The following is a 26,820-nucleotide window of genomic DNA, read 5'->3' as shown; positions in this document are numbered from 1 at the left end:
AGACAGCATGCTTTCATGCTGACTTTAATGACTGTGCATCACACGGTAGACGTGGAGATCACGTGGCTTCTACTTGCCCGGGCGCCATGTCATTAGTATGCAATGTTCTTTCTTTTTGGAACTGTGACTTAAGTGTTTAAGTGTTATAATTAGGAGAAGCCACCCCATATTACTTGGTGTGTTAGAGTACTTTTGTTTAAAGGTAAAACTAGAACTACTGGTGATACAAGAAGTTATAGAAGCAACCTGCTCTTTCTTGTCTGTCTGGTGTGGCTTTCTTACCTTTCTGAAGCCTTCAAATATGCTACCAGTGCTTGAACAGGTGACAGAAGGCCTTCCAAGGCAGAACGTCATTGCACGTTCTAGTTCTATTGTCAATAATTTAGAGGCTTGAAGTGCTTGCTGGAATTATTTTTCATACTTAGGGACATACGGAAAATTGATAAGTTTAATAGGTGTTAGAAAATTTATAAATATTTAAAATATCCTGAGTGACTAAAATACATTCTTTATCACAATGGCAGTTTGTTTCATTTTTAAATGTTACCCTAAGGAATCCCAGCTCTACACATTCCAATTCATTTTTATTAATATTATTTATATTCAGTGGCAGTATTTTAAATCTATAAAATGACTTTGGAAATAATGAAAAAGATCCACTGTTAGTTCTGACACCACAAGATGTGGCAATGTCAGTGTGACTTAGTAGACCATGATTTTATTAAATAATCTAACTTGAGTGGTCTCAGGGTCAGTTGAGGAAGAGATGTTTAATGAAGGCATTAATATTTACCCCTGCCCATCTTCCGGCTGGGAGCCCATGGAGCGGGAGCACCAGGTTAATTGAGTTTTATCGCGAAATCTCTAGGCCACTTTAGAAATTACTGTAAGGCGCATTCCCTAAGGGTTGATCTATATAAAGGGAGAAAATCGAAGGAGAAATGAGGAATGCCTAACTAGGTTCCACTGACATTGCCAGCATAGGTACTTATTAAAAGATTGACCAACTGGAAAGTGATTTTCTCAGAAAATAAGAAATAAGAGTCACTTCTTTTCCCTCATCCATTCTGAGAAAAATGGGGAGAAAACAGTCCTTGCTGTAACAGAAAAATCACAAGAATATGCAAATGCTAAGTTTTCTATAATCCACAATTTCTCTCTCTCTCTCTCTCTCTCTACCTCCCTTCCTCCCTCCCTCCCTCCTCCCCCCCCACACTTTTATTTTTTTCATAATTTACTTTGGGAATACTGCTGTTAGTAAAGTGTAAGGGTTACTCTTCTACCCCTGCTACACACCCTTTGAGTTCTTTAGGGCAAAATATAAGTTAAGACACTATTTATGCTCTTACATTGTTGCCAAATACCAGATGAAGGAGAGAAGAGGAGGACTTGGCTATCCTCCTAGATAGCAGTACAGTCAGTCTAAGAGGTAAAGCACACAGACAAAATGTAATGCAAACCGTCATTAATTGGATTCCCCTTATCAGCTAGGAATCACTCCCATTCCATATATAACCTTGTTCTATTCTACAGTATCTGTAAAAATGAGCTTTTGATATTCTCATTATAGAATTGAAACTCTTCTCAGCCCCTAATGGGCTGGGACACAGAGCATGCTTATTTTAAGTGTAGAAAATGTCCAAAAATATTTCTTCTTGACTCTCGGAAAAGTATATTTACAATTTATCAGTTGAAAAATGTTAAACTTAATTGGATACTTTAGCACCTAATGTGCTACTTCCAAATCACAGAAATATTTCTACATCCCAAAATATCTGTATGAGGCCATGTAGTGATTATAAGTAATTTTAACTATAAGTAAGCTTACTGGTAAAGACACGGCTTTCATCTTATGTTAGTTAGCAGGCTTTAAGATAAAATATATTCTCTGAGAAAAAACTTTCTGAATCTTAAAATTATACCAAGATTGGTTCTGGAGCGATGACTCAACGGTTAAGCAAAAATAGCAATGGCTATTTTTTCAGAGGACCTGGGTTCAGATCCCAGTACTTGTCTGGTCCCAGCAGATCTATTCTGGCTTCTTATGGGCAACAGGTGTGAATGCAGTCCACACACTTATATGCAGACCAAGTACCCATATACATCAAATAAAAATGTTAACGAAAGACTCCAATTCTTGGCAAACTGTTCAATTCAGTTTATATTAGATATGCAAAAATCCCATGTCTGTTTTAAACTCATTATATTTAAATTGTTTTCCAAAATTATGCCCTAAAGTTCTTATCTGTATTAGGCAGGGTTCTCCAGAGGAATAGAATGGGTACAATGAATAAATATAATCAGGATTCATTAGAATTGCTGTGGTCCAGCTAGTGCAACAACGACTGCCTACCAATGGAAGGTACGAGAATATACTAGCTGTTCATTTCACTGGGCTGGCTGTATTAGGTAGTCTTCGTTGTATACAGAAGAACCCCAAAGAGTAAGCTCTAATGCCATGAAAAAATGGACTTGCCAATGGAAGCAAACCACAGAAGAGAGCAAGCTTCCTCCTTCCATACCTTCTATATAGGCTGCCACCAGACAGTGTGGTCCAGGTTGTAGGTAGATCTTCTCACTTAAAATACATGACTTAAAGTTGTATCTTCGCATCTTGAGATGGGGAGGGAAAGGAAGGGAACCTGACATGACATTTGAAACCTCAAAGCTCACCATCAGTGATGACCAAGCCAAGTATTCAAATATATAATCCTATGGGGATCATTCTCGTTCAAACTGCCACATTATTTTCTGAGCATATAATAGTTTAATCTATTTCAGCCATTATACACATTCTTTTCTTAACAGAGCACCTTAGTAATTTAGGTAAAGTACAAAGTATTTCTCAAATATTAAAATGGAAATTTCATAATATCATTTCTATTAGATATTAACTTATAAAAAGTCCACAACTAACCTACAGAATGTATTGCATTCAGATTCATTCATGTTTAATAGTCAGTTGAGAACTTCCAGGGCAACTGAGGTATAACTTACAGCATAAACAAGACAGATATCGCTGCAGAAACTTCTGGTATGTCATGATGCATTTCAGCCAGAGAAGCTCCTGTTTCTGTGTGTTTACCTTTATATCTATGAAACCTAAGTGAAGATACTTTCCAAGTTCATTAACAATGAAGGCCTTGATAGAATGGATTATAATAAACTCAAAATATATCCAAATATTCTTGAAAAAGAGATATGTAAGGTGAGAGTTTAAATGTTTTTCTCTGTCTTCCCCTCTTTCTTTCCATACCTCCATTCCTTTTTCATTCACCAATTTTTGATCCTCCTTGTTTTCCCATCTCTCTTTGTGGTTCATGTATTTTTAATCCTAATTTCTTAAAAGAACATATTACAACCAGGAAGATTTTACAAAATATTTTGAAACCTAACATTTACCCTTTAATCTTTTCCATTTTTAATTCTCGCTTAGATTCTTTTGTAGCAGAACTCCAACGATTTATTCGGAAGAAACTATTTTCATAAAAAAATCATAAATCAAGGGCCTTTAGATTTGACTCTGTATTACTGTTTCTTTTTACAGAATACTCTGAAGCTCTCTCTGGCCTTTCTACTTCATATGCTGCTTTGCTAAGAATTAAGAAGAGTTCAACCTCATCTGCCTTCGGTTCCAAGTCCAGACCACGGTACAGCAGTCCTTCATTAGGCACCCTCAGTGTTTCTCCACCGAGCTGGCGAGGGGCAGCTCAGCAGTACCACTCCCCGGTTAACCTTTACCACTCCCCAGATGCCTTCAGACACGATGGTAAGTGCAGAAAATAAATAGAAAATAGTATCAGTCAGGCAAAGAACACCTCACACAAGACTGTTAACGAGAGGTCTAAAGCGTGTTGCGGTGAGGATAGCGTTGGGCTTCACTGTATTAGAGGGAGAGTTTTGAAGAGGTAGGTCAGCTTTGCGAAAGCAAGTGGAGTTCGGAGCCATGTGCTCGGTGTGGAGAGAGCATCTGCTCTTGTTAACTGGTGTACTTAGAAGCAGCGTTTAGGGGATGGACTGCTGTGTTCATTTGATAGGTTACGAACTGAGACCGTAGAACAGATCGCTGTTTGTAAGAATAAAAGAGGATTGAAAATGGCCCATGTCTTACAGGAGCAGGCAATGAATTTACAATTGCAACTTTGGAAACTGGTAATCTTGGAAAGCCAAAGGAAGTGATCAGGCTGTGGGAAAGAGGAAAAGGCTACTGGGAAGAGGCGCCTAACGCTCTTGACTTCTGTTATAAACATCTCCCAAGACTCTTGGTGAAATCAACTGTTAATTATACTCACTACCAATATTGATATATAGCTAAATTTCAGAGTTAATAATCTGAAAGTGAAACACGACTCTTTCTTTTTAATAGCAATTTGGCAAATAAGTATCTGTAGCCTTAAAACAGGTATAATGGGGAGTGGACAGGAGACTGAATTGTTAAAAATGCTTTTACAGAGCACCTGAGTTTTTTTCCAGTACCCACATCAAGCAGCTCACAATTTCCTGTAACTCCAGTTCCAAACTCCAGCTCCAGGGGAATGCAATAACGCCAGGCACTAACACACACGTGCACAGCCACACATAGACATAAACACACCCACATAGTTAAAAATAAAGTAAATCTTTAAATAAATAAACATGTTGAGCATAGTGTTCTGTTCCTAGATATTTCTTTATAAAACAGTGTTATATGTATTATATATCCTGTGCTTATATTTCATTTTATTTTTGAGTGGCAAATAATAAGACAGCTGTCACACTTAGATATCAGTTAAATTAACAACCACTCTACACTTATTAACATTATGGACTGAGAAATATCTTTCCGTTGTTCTCTAAATCTGTCATCATTAGACATACCTAGAAAACAAAATGAGGTTAACAAGCAGTGAGGCAAAGGCTCCTGCCAATGATCATTAGCAGACACAGTGCCATGATTTAAATATAGCTTATCTCACTTGATGTCTCAGAGAAATGTGTTGAATAGATAGTATGGCTCTCCGGGAATGGAATTGCAGAGGTGGATGTGTGTCTCTCCCAAGAGCACATTACTAATAGGCTCTCTGCATAGTTTTCCTCTTTCCTTTACTGATTTGAAGAGAAGTATCTAATGACATTCAGCACTGACTGAGGATAGATGAGACATTTGAAGACATATATTCCAAGAACTTTACAACAAAGATTAAAGTATCAACTTAGGTCACGTTGCCATGTGTAGGCGAACACATTACTCATAATTATACAAATCTTTCCTGTAAGGCATCCATCCCTTGATGCTAACTTTTGCAGTTTATTCACACAGGGTAATTGGGCCCTAAATATATGTTAAATGGCAAAATACTGAACATGAATATTGAAATTCCCTTTGCATTATATTTAATTTCCGTTCTGTTACCAAACTTGTACTTTGAAAGTTTCTTCCATTTATGTAGTGCATTCCGATTGTTGTCAACACTGCCTGCTCTAAACCCACTCACAACCCCTTTAAACTCCACTTACTTTCTGCCATGTATGTCTTTCTGCTCTTTTTTTCTTGGCATTGAGTTTAACCAGTTCCTGTGTGCCAGAGAAGTTGGAACTCACCAGTAAATGCACCCGGGCTCATCTGTGGATATGCCACTGGGAAGAGTATCATAATTAGATAAATAGGCATTGGAATTAAATTTTGGAGGGCATTGTTGTTTTATGGATTATTTAGAAGGCATTGAGTGTTCAGAAACACAAACTTGTATATTTGTCTTAATAATTTCAAGCTGGTAGACAGCTGGTATAGTTCTCTTGCAGCTAATGGAAGTTAAGGCACCTCTCAATATAACTAAAATATAGCCAGGAAGTCTGAAATGAAAGAAACGCCAATTATAGAGTCAATAGGCATAAGGGCATGAGAGAGAGGCAGGTACCTTCAAAGTACCTGTTGTAAACACTTCTCTTCACTGTATTATGCATTTATACCTGCTGTAGACCAGTTCTGTTCTGGAATAAGTAGATAAGTAGTAGACACACACCTGGAGAGAGGTTCTGGACTAAGTAGTAGCCAAATGTATCAGTCAGGGCTTTCTAGAAAAACAGAATTGCTAGAATACATATATATATATATATATATATATATATAGAGAGAGAGAGAGAGAGAGAGGTGGGGGAGTTCTAGTAAAAGAGTAGACTTGCCATTGAGCGAGGAGGTAATGAGCAAGCCCTTCCTTTTCCCATGTCCTCTTTATAAGCTCCCACTAGAAGGTGTGGTGCAGATTTGAGGTACATTTTCCAACCACAAATGATTCATTCAAGAAAACTCATTACAGGGATAACCAGAAGGTTGAGTTAACGTTTAATACAAGATATAGTCATTTTGACCATCAAGGATAGCCATCACACCAAGGAACATAAGTCTGGTCAGTTGTTTGTTTATCAGTGCTCAAAAGTTCAAATGAAATTGCTTTACTCTTTCTGATGAGAACAAGCACAGGTTTTCTGCATTGATGTCACTATGAGTTTATTGCTTTCTACAATGACCTTTAACTGAAACACTACTACCAAAACAATAAATTCATCCCATTCCACACAGGCTGATTTGACACAAGTAAGGACAAAGTGATTTTGTGTATCCGCTCTCCTTAGTGTCAATCACAGACACATGTTGATTAGGAATCTTCTTAAAGTGTGGAACACTTTACATATAAATGGTTCCTATGTGCCAAGCCTCTGTTCCTGGGATTATGCTTTGAGTGAAAGACAAGCCTCTAATCTGGGCCCAAATTTAATCTAATTGTAGTTTAAATCTGCATTTTAGAATGTCCAAGGGAGCTTTGTAAGGACTCCCCCTGACTCTTGCTTTCTCGGCTGACTATTTGATAGATCTCAGCTGGATGTGACTTTGAATTCTTTTTCCTGGACAAGAGTCTGACATATGGCTTTTGTCAGGTAATTCCCTTTAGCTTTGATAGAGAGTAAACCTGAGTTTGACATGCTCTTGTGAAAAATGAGAAAAGTAAGAGAGCCTGAAAAGGGAGTCATCCTGCTCCTGCTCCAAGTCAAGCCAGGGGATGTGGCGTAGGCACAGGTTTTTCTTCTGTTTGTTTTGTTTTGAATAAATCTCTAATTCCAATTTCCCCATAAAAACAGAGAAAGTGCTTAACTCTGTAGAATATCCAGCTAGCACTCGCACAGAAAGAAATAAGTTTATCTTATATTCATTGCAGCATATGCATTGGAGAAACACTGAAAAACTTGCATACTTATTTTTTTACCCCATGGAAAACTAAGTATTAAAATGAGTAATTTAATTAATGGATATATCTCAAAATATAAGGGTGATCTATAAAGGTATTATGATGTCATCTCCTTGAAGTGATTCAAATGTGATATTCTGGGAAGAGAGATGGTTCAGCAAGGAGAGGGCGGCTGCTCTTCCAGATGACTATTTCCCAGCACTCATAGCTACCATCTCACAATTACTAGTAAGTCCAGCTACTGAGGAGCCAGCATCCTCTTCTAACTGTGGGGACCACAAACTCCAGTCTCATACAATAGCTGACTGTATTCACGGCCCCAAACAACTTACACTCGGAGGTAAATAAGAATCACATGAGTAAAGTTTACCATGGCAAGGACAAGCCTCATGTGGCAGACAAGCCCCACATGGCAACAGCATGTTTTTCAATAGAAGCATATAGACAAAAAAAAAATAGCAAGTTTTAATGAATAATCTGAAGTAAATTCACTGGATACACCAGGAGGCCAGAAACAAATTTAAAGAGCAATTTCATTATTTTGAAAAATGATTGCGGTTACACAGACTATAGTCTTGTTTTCTTGGCATTTCCTCACAAAACACTTGCATGATTACATTCTTGGACAGCTCTTCTGACACCTAGGTCCAATCTTCAGTGTCACAAAAGAATCTAAACTGAATGTGTAGATACCAGCAGGCATCTAAAGAAACTCACAGTGATTCCTCAGTCCCTTGTGTTTGACACCGCACCCCCCCTCCTGAACCCCCATACACTCACAACCATAGCTGGGAGCTGCCTTCCAGAGAACTGACTCCTAACACTGTATAACAACAGCCCTTAGTATGTATGTATCTTGGGTTCCAGCTATGGTTTCACTTCCTACCTCTCAGAGTATCCAGATGTTGCTGCACACCAGGCTGCAAGGATGAAGCACAGTAAGGACAGGGTTGGGGAGAGAAGGCCGTCTCTGATAATGATCTTCAATGATCTTAGACGATCTTAGCTTGTGTGCATACCTTTATTCATGGTGAACTTGTACATATATTATTTACTGGGGTGAGTTAAAGCTATATATATGAACTTTGTAGAGTGGGAAGGAGTTTTGAGGGTGAGTGAAATTATTAGCTGGAATTTGAAGCACTGCAAATGGCTTATTTATACGGAGAGGCATTCCAGGTATCCCAGGTACTTGCTAGGAAAGAGGAAGTTGAGTTTGTAGTTTTGCCAAGGGCCACATGACCCCAGGTATGACTCTCCAGACAAGGTCATAGAAGGGAAGCGTTGATAGTAAAGTGGGTTCTCCATTTTTTTAAAGCTCAAAGGCGCCATCTGGTCATGGTAGACTGCAACCTTAGTTTGGAGTTTCTCCACACCCAGCTTCTGCTTCCCTTTCCTTCTTTTGTTGTATTGTACCTCATGCTGAAAGAGGTCAACGGATCCTGAGAGCTGCTCATCAGCTAAGACAGTTAACAGTAAGCAGGCTACAGCATCCAAAAATTCTTTAGGAACTCAATCCTGGGGAGCAACCATTGGAGAATGTTCACAGGTGGATCTGTGTCCATTATAGCATTGGGATCCATGTCTTGTTCAAATTGTAAAAAGCATAGAGTCTGAGGAGGACCAGGCTAAACCTTCCCTAATTTCTAAAACCATGGAGACAGTGTTAAAATAAGCACTTTTCTTTCTTCGTTCTGTGGGTGCCGTCCCTTCCTGACCACATTTGTCTATTCTCCTCTGTGGGTTATTCTCACACTTTCATACTGGAAAAGTTTCATATATTTCATCTATTTTAATTTTCTGTGTCATCTTGTGATCATTCCTACATCTGGGTACATTTTTTAGGCAGCCAATCCCTATAGTCAGCCAAGAGTTGTTTATTCAGAACTTAATTATGCATTCTTTTTGTTCTCCTTAATATTCTGTGCAAAACCCAGTTTTTAGTTCTATTTGTTACTTTAGCAGATGCTGCAGAAAAGGAAAAAAGCAAATGTTGCAAGCTGAAGAGATAAAATTATTCTCCTACTATTTTACTTAATCATCTACATTAAATGTGCTAAATTTTATCTGATTAAAATTAGGAAGCATTTGAAACACAAAGGAAATTTTGTGACTACATGTTAGTTTTATTAAATTTTAATATTTTGCCTAAATTAGTACTATTTTTAAAATTTTAGCTATTTCATTTTATTTGTATGAATGATTTCCCTTCATGTATGTCTATATACTATTTGTGTCTTGGTCATCAAATTAGGGTTTCATATTCCCTGGAGCTGGAGTTGCAAATGATGTGAGCTGCCATGTGGGGGCTGGGAAATGAATCCTGGTCTTCCACAGGAAGTGCTATTAATTGATGAATCACCCTTCCATCCCTCTACTTCAGGCTTGCTAGGAGGCACCTAATTCATTGAGCCCTTAAGTCATAATTTCTCTCCTCACGATGCTTCTTTTTTCTTCATTGATCATATCCTAAAATAATGAGTATATAATCACATAAAAATAACTTAATGTTCTTGTATTGGAAAGGGCATCATATTTCTTTAGCCTAAAATTGATAGTAGCTTTTTCTTAATGCTTCAATTATTTTCTGGCTTCTCCGAGTTTGACAGCTAAGAAATCAGTTGCCCACTTATTTATCTATTCTTTGTAACCGAACTGTCCTTAGAAAATCATGCTTTTTCAAACTCTTGATATTTTATACATTTGCCACGTGTCTTTCAAAAGTGAACTTACTATTATTTATGTCAAATATTTAAAAAGTAATTTCAAGATGAGATAAAAATATTTACTATTGTGCTTTCTAAGTATCCAAAGTTTTTTTTAGGATATTATTATATGTTTAATTTAGAGTGAATAATTGTTATTATTCATAACTGGAATAATTTTGTGTCATTTCTAGTCTATATTGGAATTCAGAATTAATTTTTCCAAATACCTATGGTGTGGAATATATTTTATTTTCCTTCCTTCCTGCATATTTATCTAGTGTGCTTAATAGCCCAGTCACTAGATCTAGATACTCCTTCCTCTAAATAAGAGTGAACTTCATGGTGCTTCTAGGCAGCCATGTTGCGAATAATGGAGATTGAGCTATTATGACAAGAAAAAAGATTATCCGACTAAATTCAGTCAGGAAGCTCTTCCTGCTTGGCCTTAGAATAGGACACATCGACCCCCAGGAAACACACACTTTGCATTGTTATGATCATGACATCCGCCACACCTAACTTGTATCATATGATCAGCAGCAACTGCACTGGGGAAGCAGTACTTGACCCAAAACAGATTAGACATGGGGAGGAAATCCAGATCCCAGCAGTCAGTATGTTCAAGGGCAGAGTGCACAGAGGGCATGTGCCTTGATTTTTAAGAAATGTGCAAAAAATAATGTTTATATCAACAAATGGACAACTCTAATACATTTATTAATAAACATTCTTTCTTAAGGAATCTAACATTTTATCTAGAAATGGACCAGAAAATATCCATTAAGGCAGTAGAATACATTTTCACCAGCAGTTGCTTGAGACATGTCTGAGCATGCAGACTGCAATCAATAATAAAATCTCTTTGATGGCTAGAGAGAAATAGAAAATATTAGTAGTATGTCATCACACATACAAAATATAACCATCTAAAGAAAGGCGGCGGCAGCTCCAACGTGAAAATAAGTGGTCTCAGTGCAGGCTCATTCAGTCAAATCTGTAGATGTAGCACTTACCCCTTGGGTTTTGCTCCAGGTATTTCTCATAGCTTTATTGACGGGAGATCCAGACTCCCTTTCAGATTACACTGCTGCTTTGCTGATGTCCAATGGCATGGCAGTCACCTGGGGCTGTAAGAGGGAACCAGCAGTCACTAGACATAACTGTCTGAGAAAATGATGGGAAAAAGCAATTATCAGAGGAAATATTAGTCCGGAAGGAGGTTTAGGATCCAAGAAGACACAGGACAGCTGGTCATGATCCTGAAAAACACTGGTAGATACGAGGCTTCCCTGCTAATTTGGGTAGTGATTTCTTATCTGGTCTCGTCAGTGATGAAGTAATGAAGTAATGCCTGGGAATCGTGGGAGGAAATGGTCTGGATTTTAGAAGCTGGGAGAGCAGAACTGATCAAGTGTGATGAAGCAGTGCAAGGTGCTAGAAGGGAAAGTCTGGTCTCTGGACTACTATAGTCCTCCAGAAAACTGGAACCCAGAAAAGTGAGTGAGCCCCTCAAGACCTAACTGTCTAAAACAGTTCTGTGGAAGAGAATGCCAGCCTCAGGCTCACTAGGACTGGCTGCCTTGGCACCTCCCCTCAGAACCTGTGGAAGAAGCAAGGGTTGTCTCAAGATTAACACAATTAAAGGGCAGTGCTTTATTTTACACACTGGCCTGGGAATGTAAAGAGAGAGCCAATTGCTGGTATACAACTAACTGTTGACTGTCATAGCAGACATTGTCATAAGAGTGAATTTTGTTTATAAAAATTAAAAAATTAGCTTCACTTGTATTTTTACATGCAAGATATTTTTAAGTATAATGATTATATCCATGAAAAATGTTATACACAATTCACTAACTTTGCCAGTACTTTTGAAAGAGTGAGTGCTTTAAAATCATATTACCTAATACCTAGTACTTTGGCATTTGTTTGACTAATGTTACACACGCAGATCAAGCTATATTTTAAGTTATTACGTTCATAGGGAGTTTCTGAAGAATTAAAACTAAATTAGTCATTATATATTTCTGCCATTTTATAATTCCTCCTGGTATGTCACATACTTAACTAAATAATATTTTGGATATATTATTTTACTCTTAGTTTTCCTTTTTTTAGGTTCATTCATTCTATGTATAATTAGATTGCAATAATCATGAATTTCATTTAAGAATAATGAAAGTACTCCACCAGCCATATTTTCTTAGAATAACTGGAAAAGAGCTGGGTAGATGTACAGCCCCATTGCTCTCAGTGCCAACTCATCTCCTGAGTTTGCTGTGCCTCTGGTGGATGAGGTTGCTTCTGAAGCTTTAGAAATACCTAAACATAGTAAAAAGCCATATACAGCAAACCAGTTGCTAACATTAAACTAAATGGAGAGAAACTTGAAGCAATCCCACTAAAATCAGGGACTAGACAAGGCTGCCCACTCTCTCCCTACTTATTCAATATAGTTCTTGAAGTTCTAGCCAGAGCAATCAGACAACAAAAGGAGGTCAAGGGGATACAGATCGGAAAAGAAGATGTCAAAATATCACTATTTGCAGATGGTATGATAGTATATTTAAGTGATCCCAAAAGTTCCACCAGAGAACTACTAAAGCTGATAAACAACTTCAGCAAAGTGGCTGGGTATAAAATTAACTCGAATAAATCAGTAGCCTTCCTCTACACAAAAGAGAAACAAGCCGAGAAAGAAATTAGGGAAACGACACCCTTCATAATAGACCCAAATAATATAAAGTACCTCGGTGTGACTTTAACCAAGCAATTAAAAGATTTGTACAATAAGAACTTCAAGACTCTGAAGAAAGAAATTGAAGAAGTCCTCAGAAGATGGAAAGATCTCCCATGCTCATGGATTGGCAGGATTAATATAGTAAAAATGGCCATTTTACCAAAAGTTATCTACAGATTCAATGCAATCCCCATCAAAATACCAATCCAATTCTTCAAAGAGTTAGACAGAAAATTTGCAAATTCATCTGGAATAACAAAAAACCCAGGATAGCTAAAACTATCCTCAACAATAAAAGGACTTCAGGGGGAATCACTATCCCTGAACTCAAGCTGTATTACAGAGCAATAGTGATAAAAACTGCATGGTATTTGTACAGAGACAGACAGATAAACCAATGGAACAGAATTGAAGACCCAGAAATGACCCACACACCTATGGTCACTTGATTTTTGACAAAGGAGCCAAAACCATCCAATGGAAAAAAGATAGCATTTTCAGCAAATGGTGCTGGTTCAACTGGAGGTCAACATGTAGAAGAATGCAGATCGATCCATGCTTATCACCCTGTACAAAGCTTAAGTCCAAGTGGATCAAGGACCTCCACATCAAACCAGACACACTCAAACTAATAGAAGAAAAACTAGGGAAGCATCTGGAACACATGGGCACTGGAAAAAATTTCCTGAACAAAACACCAATGGCTTATGCTCTCAGATCAAGAATCGACAAATGGGATCTCATAAAACTGCAAAGCTTCTGTAAGGCAAAGGACACTGTGGTTAGGACAAAATGGCAACCAACAGATTGGGAAAAGATCTTCACCAATCCTACAACAGATAGAGGCCTTATATCCAAAATATACAAAGAACTCAAGAAGTTAGACCGCAGGGAGACAAATAACCCTATTAAAAAATGGGATTCAGAGCTAAACAAAGAATTCACAGCTGAGGAATGCCAAATGGCTGAGAAACACCTAAAGAAATGTTCAACATCGTTAGTCATAAGGGAAATGCAAATCAAAACAACCCTGAGATTTCACCTCACACCAGTGAGAATGGCTAAGATCAAAAACTCAGGTGACAGCAGATGCTGGCGAGGATGCGAAGAAAGAGGAACACTCCTCCATTGTTGGTGGGATTGCAGACTGGTACAACCATTCTGGAAATCAGTCTGGAGGTTCCTCAGAAAATTGGACATTGAACTGCCTGAGGATCCAGCTATACCTCTCTTGGGCAAATACTCAAACGATGCCCCAACATATAAAAAAGACACGTGCTCCACTATGTTCATCGCAGCCTTATTTATAATAGCCAGAAGCTGGAAAGAACCCAGATGCCCTTCAACAGAGGAATGGATACAGAAAATGTGGTACATCTACACAATGGAATATTACTCAGCTATCAAAAACAACGAAGTTTATGAAAAAGAGGCAAATGGTCGGAACTGGAAAATATCATCCTGAGTGAGGTAATCCAATCACAGAAAAACACACATGGTATGCACTCATTGATATGTGGCTATTAGCCCAAATGTTTGAATTACCCTAGATGCCTAGAACAAATGAAACTCAAGACGGATGATCAAAATGTGAATGCTTCACTCCTTCTTTAAAAGGGGAACAAGAATACCCTTGGCAGGGAATAGAGAGGCAAAGATTAAAACAGACAGAGAAGGAACACCCATTCAAAGCCTGCCCCACATATGGCCCTTGCATATACAGCTATCCAATTAGACAAGATGGATGAAGCAAAGAAGTGCAGGCCAACAGGAGCTGGATGTAGATCTCTCCCGAGAGACACAGCCAGAATACAGCAAACACAGAGGCGAATGCCAGCAGCAAACCACTGAATTGAGAATAGGACCCCCGTTGAAGGAATCAAAGAGAAAGAACTGAAGAGCTTGAAGGGGCTTCAAGCAACCAGAGCTTCCAGGGACTAAGCCACTACCTAAAGACTATACATGGACTGACCCTGGACTCTGACCTCATAGGTAGCAATGAATATCCTAGTAAGAGCACCAGTGGAAGGGGAAGCCCTGGGTCCTGCTAAGACTGAACCCCCAGTGAACTAGATTGTTGGGGGGAGGGCGGCAAGGGGGGGGAAGATAGGGAGGGGAACACCCATAAAGAAGGTGAGGGGGGAGGGGGATGTTTGCCCAGAAACCGGGAAAGGGAATAACACTCGAAATGTATATAAGAAATACTCAAGTTAATAAAAAAAAAAAGAAATAATTTAAAGGGAAAGACCACATTTTATGTAGCATGGCTGTGATCTCAAGTGTGGTTTAAGCATATCCAATTAATGCTACTCTGATCTGCCTACTGGTTCCAACTCACCTCCGTACACCCTACCTCTTGCTCTGACGGAGAGTTATCCAAACTAAGTCAAAGTTGCCCCATTCTCATGTCTACTCACACAGTTCAGCTATGCAAATATCTCTTTTGTTATCTCCAACAGCTTGAGCCCTAACTCGATGTACACATTTTCTATGTGACAGAAACCTATTGCACCAAAGACTCCAAACTGGTAAAGATAAAGAGGCTGATAGTGCAGTATCTGTGTCAATGAGCAAAAGATCATTATTCATGTCATGTAGCTTTCTGAAGAGAGCAGGATTCCTGGTGCTTGAATGAAGGGAGGGGTGGGTGACTTGGATTTTCATTGGTTCATGAGCATCGTTGGAATGAGGGTCTCTGTGTGGACTTAGGAGAGTACTGTATGAACTAGTGCCAAGAAAGGCACCCAGAACTGAGGCAAATTCTTGCATGACTTAAAACTATCAGAAGTCAAAGAAAAAAATACATCCTCAGATTCTAGAGTCTTTTTTATTTTAGATAAGCTCCCAGTTTTTGAGCTATAATCAAGCACAGGAGTAGAAAAACTAGCATAGTTTCTGAAAAATCAGTCAGAAGAATACAAACAAGATACCTTAACATCTGTGAGTCGATAAATTATTACATATATATATAGTGTATATATAAAATAAATGTCTCTATATATCACATATTCACATACATATATGCCTGAGACTTGGAAAAAGTGTATGGTTACTATACAAATTATCACAAGAAATACAAATAAAAACTATGATTGATATGAAGAATTACAATACTGAGAATTTGTTTTTATATTGGCATAAATATAGGGGGGTTTACATGACATTTCAGACACATTTTGGAATTTTTCCTCGTCGATTGCTACCCTGCTTCCTTCTGCGGGCCACTCTTTCCCTGGTAGCCTTCCTTTGGCATTTGTGTCGCATGCATTTCCTTGCCTCTCTGCTCAATGTGAAGTATCCCCTTCTTCTATCATTGTGTACTCTTAGTTAATGGTGTACACCAAGGCTCATGTGCATGATGTATGTGTGTGTGAGGGACACAGAGACATTGATCCATTGACACAGAGAGAGACAGGGTCAGAAAGAGACAAAGATACTGACAGGGGGAGACACACAGAGAGACAGAGAGATTGATCCATAGAGAAGGTGGAGACAGAGACTAAGATACAGACAGACAGACAGACAGATGGACAGAGAGACAGAGACAGAGACAGAGACAGACAGGAAGGTAAGACAGAAACAGAGAGATAGAGAAAAAATACAGAGAGACAGAGAGATAGAGACAAAGATACAGACAGAGAGACGGAGAGAGGCAAAGACAGAGACAAAGATACAGACACAGATAGAGACAGATAGACTGAGATATAGACAGAGAAAAGCAGAAAGACAGAGATAGACCGACAGTCAGAGACAGAGAGATAGCGATCCAGGTCATACATAGAAGAAGGTCTATTTGTCTTTCTGATTAAGGCTTATTTCACTTAATATACTTATTTTTAGATCGATTAATTGTTCTGAAAACTTTGTGATTTCACTTTTCTTTTTGGCTAAGTAAAATCCCATTGTGTATTTCTAGCACACTTTAATTATCCATGGAGCATTCTTCGCTCTTTAATTGCCCATTCATCTGTTGATGGTCACCCAGGCTGCTTCTCTTTACCAGCTATTGTAAATAATGAAGCAACAAGCTGATCACATCTAATTTGAAGCAACTCTCTGAAAGGAAATCTTATCCTTGAAGTCCAATAATTCAAAGATGGTGGACACTAGTAGCACAAGCTAGCTATAGATGTTCGGCAGTCTGTTAATAAAGTAAAAACCTTTACAATATCAGTGGCTTTAGCTACTGCCAGTGAGTCACAAGAAGTCACCGTTCAGTCTATGTGCAATCATAACCACATATGGCGGTTCTGCTCAGAGCAAACAGATCACTCTCCTCTGGGTTGATGAAGCCTGGTGAGCTTTTATTTTTCTTGTCCTATGCTGACAGTTTGTGGAATTTAATTTTAAATCTTTTTAAAAAACAACTATTGAGAGCTAGTTATCATGTGACTGGGACCCCGAAATCTTTCTCAGAGAATCTCAGAACATTCATTTTTCATTTGCAAGTAGGAATGCTGAAGTCTTAAAACTAGACAACTAACACAAGTGGGAGGGAAGGTTGGGGAAAGCTAAGTGGGGATATGATGAGTACAAGGCTAGCTTTGGTTCTTTAGGACTGTGGCCAGGCAGAGTTGTCAAGTAACAGTGCATGGCCTGTGCTCACACTACCTTCACTAGTTGGCCTCAGTTGATTAGAACAGAAAGGTTGAGAGGACAAGGAGGGTATACAGGAGAGGTTGGAAAGGTTGTTTAATTAACATTTACAAGAATAAATTAAAATTGTATTTTAAAAATAGAAAAATAAATCATATAATGCATGAAAATGAACAATTTCAATCTGTAGTTCTTAATGCACAACGTGAATTCGAAACATTATTGTATGTTAATTTTAACATTCTAAGCATTTTACAGATTTAGGGAAATTTGAAATGTCTTTATATTACTTTCTTTGTAGCTTTGAGAAGTTAAAAATAGAATGTTTTTTTAATCTCCTGCATATCACACATGAAGATAAATTTAGAAAATTAAAATTATTTTATTATTCTACAGGGCATGTTAGCAACTCCTTTTGTAAATTTGATTGCTGAATAAAAAAGAGGAAATCATAAATTTTGAATAAAGTATAGTCAGAGATGTATTGACCTTGTCCGTTGAATAATTTTAAAGTGCACATCTTTGGGTCTTTGCAGAAAGTGTGGATTATGGGCCAGTATTTGTGCAAGAGCCTGATGATATTATTTTTCCAACTGATTCTGATGAAAAGAAGGTAGCCCTGAATTGTGAAGTTCGTGGCAACCCATCTCCTACTTACAGGTAAAAATTAATTATGCATTCTTTTTTCATTTTAAATTATTATTTTATTAATTTTATTCTATCATATATTACAGCCCAACTGTAGTTTCCTCTCCCTCCCTCAGCCCCCACCTTCTTCACACCTTCCCTCCTCTTCCCTGTCCATCGACTCCTCCTCCATATCCCTTCAGTAAAGCACAAGCCCCCCAGGCTTGTCAACCAAACATGCCATATCAAGGTACAATAAGATTAGGTACATTTCCTCACATTAAGAATGGATGAGGCAACCCAGTAGGAGAGAAGAATCCCAAAACAGAAGTATCAGAAACAACCCTCACTTCCTCTGTTTGGAGTTGCAGGAAAGCACCAAGCTACACAACCATAACACATATCAAGGGCCATGTAGGCTCCCTGATTGTTTAGTCTCTGTGAGCCCCTGTTAGCCCAGGTTGGTCTATGGGTTTTCATGTGGCTCCTACATTTTTTCCTCCTGTTCTTCAGCAGGATTCCCCAGATTCTGCCTAATGTTTGCCTTTGTGTCTCTATACCTGTTTCCATCCATTGCTGATGAAGCCTCTCTGATGAGAATTGGATTAAGCTACAATTTTCAATGACTTTTGTTTTTTGTTCTTTATTTTTTGAAAGTATGGTTTGGTTTTATACTAGGTCTCTGGGCCATTTGACCTCTGGTATCTAGTCTTTCAGGAAGCGTCAGTGGTAGGCCCCTTTTCATGACATGGGTCTCAAGCTAGACCAGTCATTGTTGGCCCACAACCACAATTTCTAATGCTGTTACCCCAGCATATCATGCTGGCAGGACAAATTGTAGGTCAAAGGCTTTGTGGCTGGGTTGGTGTCTTGAACCTTTCACTGGAAGTCTTGCCTGGTTATGGGAGATGGCTGGTTCAGGCTTTGTATTCCCCATTATTAGAATTCTTAGCTAGGGTCACCTTCATAGATTCCTGGGAGTTTCCACTGAACTAAGTTTCTACCTTGCCCAAGAATTGCCTCCTCCCCCATTCCCTACAAATTCCAGTTGTCTCTCAAGTCCAGCCAGAGCTGCATAGAGAGACCAGCCACACATATGCAGGACATACGTAATGTTTCAAGTATAACGTATTTGTCTTCTGGTATTTTTTTCCTAAGATGGCTTCGAAATGGAACAGAAATCGATCTTGAAAGTGACTACCGCTACAGTATGATAGACGGCACCTTCATCATCAACAATCCAAGTGAAAGCAGGGATTCAGGGCTCTACCAGTGTTTAGCCACCAACACGTTTGGAAGTATTCTCAGTCGAGAAGCCACACTTCAGTTTGCTTGTGAGTAAAATAAGGTTATTTTACCTAGAGTTTAGCTGTACAGGTTTAAACCTTCAGTTATAAAGCTGAAGAGTGAAAATATATTAAACCAAAGTCTGAGTTAAAACTAGAAAAAACCCACAAAGTTCCTCTGAGGGTATATTTCAGTTTCTTGGTATACTTTCCAGGTCCGAAATAAACTCAACCAGGTATTCTTGAGCATTAAAATGCCATTCATGAAACCAGATGGTTTTTACCAGACATGCTTACCTGCTTGTATCCCTTGCTGTGCATTATAATGGACATTTTCTACACCCTGTCAAAGCACACAATAGCACATTTCAGAATCCCTGCATATATTAGAAACCAAGGGAATATTATGAAGCAGTAATGTGTCAGATGACTATAGCTACATACTGATTTTGATTAGATGAAATTGTCACACACACACACACACACACACACACACACACACACACACACACACACACATGCTTATGCATACATGACTGGTCTTTTCTAAGACCACATTGCCTGAAAAGTCTGCTGCCATCTTGATTCGCGCACCTGTGACTCATGCCATTTACAAAATGATATCTCGTACTGCCATTTACTGAATGTAACCCGTGGGAGAATGAGTCATCATCTTATAGACACTAATGTAAATGTATATAAAGCGCATCATATGTACTATTAACCAAACGCATACAGCCTTCAAAAAGTTGTGGAATTCCTTCATTGATGCGGAACGCTTACGCTGAATTGAAGAGATTCTACCACATGAAAACTTTAATATTATTTGATAGTAAGTAATCCTATTTGAATTCAAGTTCTTGAGGATTATAATCTGTAGAAATTGAAAGGGGGGGATCAAGAGTCCTTGAATTAATACATATAACTATATTCATTATGTAAGTTATCAAAAATGAGTTTTAAGTTAATTTGAACTGAGAAATGAAGTAAGTAATTGATGCTGCTCCCTAGCATCTTCCTTGTGCCATTTCTAAAATTAACTTGAGATAGAGACACCCTCTCATAAAAGTGAGAAGAGGAAGAAAAGACTGAACAGTTGGAAACAGACTCAGTGGGGAGACTTTGAGCAAGATCCTAGGAAAATCAAAATCCTATTTTTTAAAATGTCAGTTTGGCTGATTTCAGAATGATACGTTTAGAAATTCAAACGAAACAAAAACTGTACCCTGAAAACACTATTTTTATTTTATGGAATCATTCGTGGTTAATCACGCAATCATAAAAGGTTTTTGTATTCGTGATAACAAAATAGCTCATGAAATCTAACAGGTAACCTCCCCTACCATCCTTCTATGAATAAAATGGTCATTTTGAGAGAGATACCACATGACATTTTTGAAAATGATAGTGCCAATTTCACTTTGAGACTTTTTTGAATACTGCAATTACATTATCATCTAAATAATCTTTATAGTCTGACCTTATTAACTAGTTCACTGTGATTAATTTTTACCACTGTATAAGGTAGCACAAGTAAATTGTAGTAAGAGAATTAAGTATGGAATCAGCACATTTCTTCTCTTTTTTTCAAAGTTAAGAACTATTTATTTTTCCTTGCTCATGCTTAAAAACAATCAAGGCTTATAAAACTTTTGTCATGGTAATAGTGTTATCTACTAGTTTGCCCAGTTAGAATCCAGAAGTCTAAATGTTCCATGTGAGGCTGAGATTGCAAAAATAGTTCTTTCTCTTATTATCAGCAGCTAGTAATACCCCAGATTCTGGCTTCTGAAGACACAAATGGATGAGGATACTGATGTTGGTTCTTTCCTAGTAATGAAAAAAATGAAAGGAAAAAAGACAGGAAGGAAGGGAGGAAGGAAGGAAGGAAGGAAGGAAGGAAGGAAAGAAGGAAGGAAAGAAGAAAGGGAGAAGCTAAATCTGATTTGTTTAAAATTAACTGAAATTTAAATTCTTCTGAACTTTTCTTTCTATTCACTTTCGAATAACATATTTCGAATAATATCTTTGAGTCGCTGACTGAAGAGAGACACTTCCTTTCCTCCTAACTTGTCCCACACAGGCACAAGTTAACTTTCTACTCACGAAAATTTTCACACTAACTTTTCCCCAAAGGAATAGCTGCAAATACATTTCAGTCCAGTAAATGTTAATACTTTTAGTTTATCAGTAATAAATGTGTAGCTCATGGGGCTACAGTAAAAAATTAATGAGGGTGAGAAATTTATATTTCAGAACTTATTTTCAAGTTCAGAGAGCAGGTTGTAAATAAACACAACACTGTTATATTCTTTCCAGTAGTGAGCCTTAGTGATTACCAAGAAGATGATTCTTGAAAAAAATATATTTTCTTCCTGGAATCTATGTTCATCACGAGGGTGATTTCTTTACATAGTGGAATGATCTGCTCTCAGTGACAAGTGAGAACATACCATATCAAACATTGCCACTCTGTTAGCTTAGTGCCACCCGGATGAGAATTTAAAATGGATAATGTGACACGTTACACTTTTCAATATCCTAAACCCAAAGTTCATCGCAGTCTCTCCAGAGTTGATAATTATTTCTTTTTAGAAATAATTCATGCCAGCAAGTCAAACAGAAAATGAATCAAGAGTAAAATCTCCTCATGCTGTCTTTAGCTTCAGAATATATCTTTATATGCAATCCTTGGTAAATTGATAGTTCATATCTAAATTTGAACATATTGCTTTTCAGGGCATTTAGATGATTTAGATCCAAAATATTCCATTCGTTTTCCTTGAAGCAGCTGATTAAAATAACCTCCTTAACTTTTGAGAGATTTTATGACTTGTAGACTTTATATCTAAGGCCTTTAATTTAACCTTTCATTTTCATATAAAACTCAAAAATTACCTCTCTGCGTTTTTCATAACTTTTTTCTCTAAAGTAAAATTAACCTTAGACTTTAAAAGTACATTTTCCTAGTTTTAAACATCTAATGAAATTATTTGAATAATCACTAACTCCACAGTATAGCCCAAGCTTATTTCATTAGTCTATGAGGCTTTGCCCATAATAACTTTATTAATTTATTTTAATATTAATCTGAATGAAGGAATGACATTACCATGAATGAGTTCAGTAGTTGTAAATATATTAGATTTTGTTATAAAATAAATTAAGGCTCTTTATCATTGTATCCGCATTATGCGAAGCCATAAACACACACACACACACACACACACACACACACACACACACACATTTAATGTTTTATTTTGTTCTGTGGCACAGTCTCATAGAGCTCAGCCTAGCCTTGAATTGAGTTACAGAGCTGATAATGACCTTGAACTTCCAGTTTTCCTGAGTGTACCTCTCCAATGCTGGGACACTGACTTCATGACTCCTGTTCAAAGAACTATAGCCTAATTTCTGCTTATTTTGAAAGATAGCTCAACTACTTTTATTTTTAATATTTAATTTATTAAATTCTTTATTTATTTGCAATTCAAATGTTGCCCACCTCCAGATTTCCCCTTTTAGAGTTCTTCTCCAGTCCCTTCTCCCCTTTTGCTATGAGAGGGTGCCTCCCCCGGTATTTTCCCATCCTGGGCCATCAAGTATCTACAAGATTAGACACATCCTCCCCCACTGAGGCCAAACAAGGCAGTCCTCTACTACATGTGTGCCTGAGGCCTGAGATCAGCTTGCGTTTGCTCTTTTGTTGTTGGGTCAGTCTCTGGGAGTTCTCAGGGGTCCAGGTTAGTTGACACTGTTGGTCTTTCGGTGGGGCTGGCACCTCCTTCAGTTTCTTTAATCGTCCTCTTATCTCTTCCACAGGGGCTCTCAACCTCCATCCAATGCTTGGCTCTGAGTATTTGCTTCTCTCTCAGTCAGCTGCTGGAAGAGCCCGTTAGAACAGCCATGTGCTAGGTTCTTGTGCATCAGTGATAGTCTCAGGGACTGGGAAGTATCACAGATTAGAGTGGTCACTGGTCAGCCATTCTTTTAGTATCTGGTCCATTTTTGTCCCTACATTACATTTAGACAAGAGCAATTTGGGTCTAAAGATTTGTAGGTGCATTGGTGTCCCCATCCCTCCACTTGCTGTCCTGTATGACTATTGGTGGTAGTCTCTTCCGGTTTCATCTCTTGACTGTTGGGTTGGCCAATGTCATCCCTGTTGGGTCCTCCGAGCCTCCTCGGACTTTCTAGGGTTCCCCCCCTTCCTAATGCCCAGAAACTGCATATTCCTGTTCATTTTCCTGACCCTCTGGGCCTCTCTCCTGTCCACCCCTCCCATACCTGATCCTGCCTCTTTCCCCCTTCCCTTCCCATCTTCCACCCAGGTCCTTCCCTTCCTCAAATTTCCACTATTATTTTGTTCCCCGTTTGTCTTAGTTAGGGTTTTACTGCTGTGGACAGACACCATGACCAGGGCAATTCTTATATGGACAACTTTTAATTGGGGTTGGCTTACAGGTTCAGAGGTTAAGTCCATTATCATCAAAAGGATGGCAGCGCCCAGGTAGGCATGGCACAGGAAGAGCTGAGAAATCAACATCTTGTTCCAAAGGCAAACAGAAGAAAACTGGCCTCCAGACAACTAGGACCAGGGTCTTAAAGCCCATCCCACTTCCTCGAAAACAGCAACATCTACTCCAACATCTACTCCAACATCTACTCCAAATACTGCCAGCCATGGGTCAAGCATGTTCAAATCACAACATTAGTCTAAGTGGGATTTAAGCATCCTCACTTGGGTCTACCTTCTTGTTTAACTTCTTTGAATCTATGGAATGTGTCATGGGCATCCTCTAATTTACAGCTAATATCCACTTATCAGTTTGTACTCTTAGCTCCGCCCTCATACCCATCCTAACCTTTAGTGGCTAGTCCCATCCAGTCCCTGCTAAATGCCTCTGACAACCTGCATGTAGGAGTGGCCTGTGTGGCTACTCATTTTTGAGATCTTTTTAATCCTTCTCCATCAGTAGTACGGCAGAACTCTATCTCTCCTTCCCTGTGTCTTCCTTTACCTACAGGGACCCGGAAGTCCTGACTGTACCTTCTGCCCAGCAATTGGTCTGTGGATTTTTTTCTTTTTTTCCTTCTTGGGGCCCCAATGTTGTCTCTAATTCTTTTCTTTAAATTTTTACTGGATATTTTATGTATTTACATTTCAAATGTTATCCCCCTTTCGCAAGTCCCCTTCTCCCTCCCGCCCCCCTGCATCTATGAAGATGCTCCCAATCCTACCCACCCACCCACTCCCACCTCAACACCCTGGATCCCCTACACTGGGAAAATGAGCCTTCACAAGAACAAGGGTTTTTCTTCATGTTGATGCCCGATAATGCCATCCTCTGTTACATATGCTTCAGGAGCCATGGTCACCTCCATGTGTACTCTTTGGTTGGTAGTTTAGACCCAGGAACTCTGGGGGTTCTGGTTGGTTGATATTGTTATTCTTCCTATGGGACTGCATAGGCACAGGGGAAATTTTCCTGAACAGAACACCAATGGCTTATGCTCTAAGAGCAACAATTGACAAATGGGACCTCATAAAATTGCAAAGCTTCTTATGGCAAAGGAAGGACAAAAGGGCAACCAACATCTTTACCAACCCTACATCCAATAGAGTGCTAATATCTAATAAATAAAAAAAAACTCAAGAAGTTAGACTACAGAGAACCAAACAATCCTATTAAAAGTTGGGGTACAGAGCTAAACAAAGAATTCTCAAATGAGGAATATCAAATTGCTGAGAAGCACCTAAAGAAATGTTCAATATCTTTAGTCATCAGGAAAATGCAAATCAAAACAACCCTGAGATTTTACCTCACACCAGTCAGAATGGCTGAGATCAAAAACTCAGGTGACAGCAGATGCTGGTGAGGATGTGAAGAAAGAGGAACACTCCTACATTTTTGATGTGATTGTAAGTTGGTAGAAATACTCCAGAAATCAGTCTGGTGGTTACCCAGAAAATTAGACATAGTACTATATGAGAACTTAGCTACACCACTCCCAAAAGATGATCCAGCATATAATAAGAACACATGCTCCACTATGTTCATAGCAACCTTATTTATAATAGCCAGATGTCCTTCAACAGAGGAATGGATACAGAAAATGTAAATTTACACAATGGAGTACTACTCAACTATTAAAAACAATGACTTCATGAAATGCTTAGGCCAATAGATGGAACTAGAAAATCATCCTGAGTGATAACAAAGTACCTCACCCCTGGGCGAATCTTTCCTGCCTTTTGTTTTCCAGGTCTTTGTCTTTAAGAATTAGGCTGGCCTTCCTGGTTATTTCCCTAATTTATTCAGGCCTTGTAGTTGGTCCTTTGTTACCAAGTCTCAGCCAGGGTTCCCCACTGTGCTTCGCAGATACCTGCTAAGTGGTGTACTTGGGATATATAGTTTGGTCAATAAAGAAACCAGAGGCGCCTTTTCCTCTTCTGGCTTGACATGAATAACCGGTGTGTGTGTGTGTTTCTTTCATCCCACAGGCTTTCGCCTGATTCTCGGTACCATGTCGGTGCAGGCGCCGACAACAAACTCTATGTGTGACTCTTCAGGCCAGATAAGCAGTAAACCTTTGCTATGCAATGCTTCTGTTAGTATAATGCACATTCTGGGCATTTTGAGAATCTGTACTTTACAATACTTATACACAGGTTCCTTTTGGTTTGTCTATCTATTCATCTGAATTTCGCCAATTCAATCTCTCACAGAGAATATTAATACCAACAGCTTTCCTGAGATGTTTTATTCAAATAAACTAAGAAGTAGTTTATTTCAATAAGCTAAGCTTTGTCTTATAATGAGAATATAACAATTATTTTATAACCATGCATGTTAAATACAAATCACCTTAATTATAAGGGAGATATAGTTTAAATGCAAAATACTGTTCTCCACAGGTTCATGTGTTTTGGCCCCCACTGGTGGCATCATATTTAAGGTTGTAGTTAGTACCTCTGGGAGGTCACTTGGGCAAGCCTTAATTGTAGCCCAGCACAGTTCTATCTTCATCCATCTGCTTTTTTTCCTGGTTGCTGACAGGATTTAACTCTCACATGCCTATATGCACAGACCACTCCCCATGCTACCATTTTTCCATTGTGATTTGTTGGCACCCCCTGTATGATGAACAAAATAAGCATCCCTTTCTTTAAGTTGATTATTATTCAGATATTTGTTCGCATTGATAAGAAAAATGAAGTCATTCCTTGGATTAGTCCACTCATGTTATTCCTAGGCCTTCTGAACTGGTTTGCAGGAAAATGAAGATTTTCCAGTGGTAAGTCAGTGAAGTCCTACAGTGCTGTAGGCAACACTTACGGGATCATTCTGGTTATCATGAGAGGAAACAGAATGAGAACAGAAATGTGGATGGTAAAAACTGGAACAAGGCCCTCATGAGGAACTAGACTAGATGCTTCTCCTATTATACTCCAGCATAATAGCTGCCTGCCTTCCGGACATGTCCTAAAATCTTGAATGAGGCTGAATTTTAAAGTAGGAAATTTGTTTGCTAGAAAAGAATTGCAGACATTAAAGCTGTGGCATGATTATTACACTTTACATTTTTCCAGATTTGCAGCAAGTAGAAGAGCTTTTAAGGAAAACAGAAATACA

General features: G+C 38.5%; 1 protein-coding gene across 1 annotated transcript in view; it reads left to right on the top strand.

Moving 5' to 3' along the window:
• Cntn5 (contactin 5) overlaps nucleotides 1-26,820 on the top strand; it is a 1,166,275-nt gene that overhangs the window by 719,784 nt on the left and 419,671 nt on the right. Inside the window, exons 4-6 of the mRNA XM_032911019.1 lie at nucleotides 3,548-3,769; nucleotides 17,804-17,927; nucleotides 19,053-19,228. Of these exons, the coding sequence (XP_032766910.1) occupies nucleotides 3,548-3,769; nucleotides 17,804-17,927; nucleotides 19,053-19,228 (522 nt within the window). The remainder of the gene's footprint in view (nucleotides 1-3,547; nucleotides 3,770-17,803; nucleotides 17,928-19,052; nucleotides 19,229-26,820) is intronic.

The sequence above is a fragment of the Rattus rattus genome, chromosome 8 (assembly GCF_011064425.1).
Source record: "Rattus rattus isolate New Zealand chromosome 8, Rrattus_CSIRO_v1, whole genome shotgun sequence".
Classification (NCBI taxonomy): Eukaryota; Metazoa; Chordata; class Mammalia; order Rodentia; family Muridae; genus Rattus; species Rattus rattus.
Note: the sequence above shows the minus strand (reverse complement) of the source record. Positions and strands in the feature narration are given on the sequence as shown.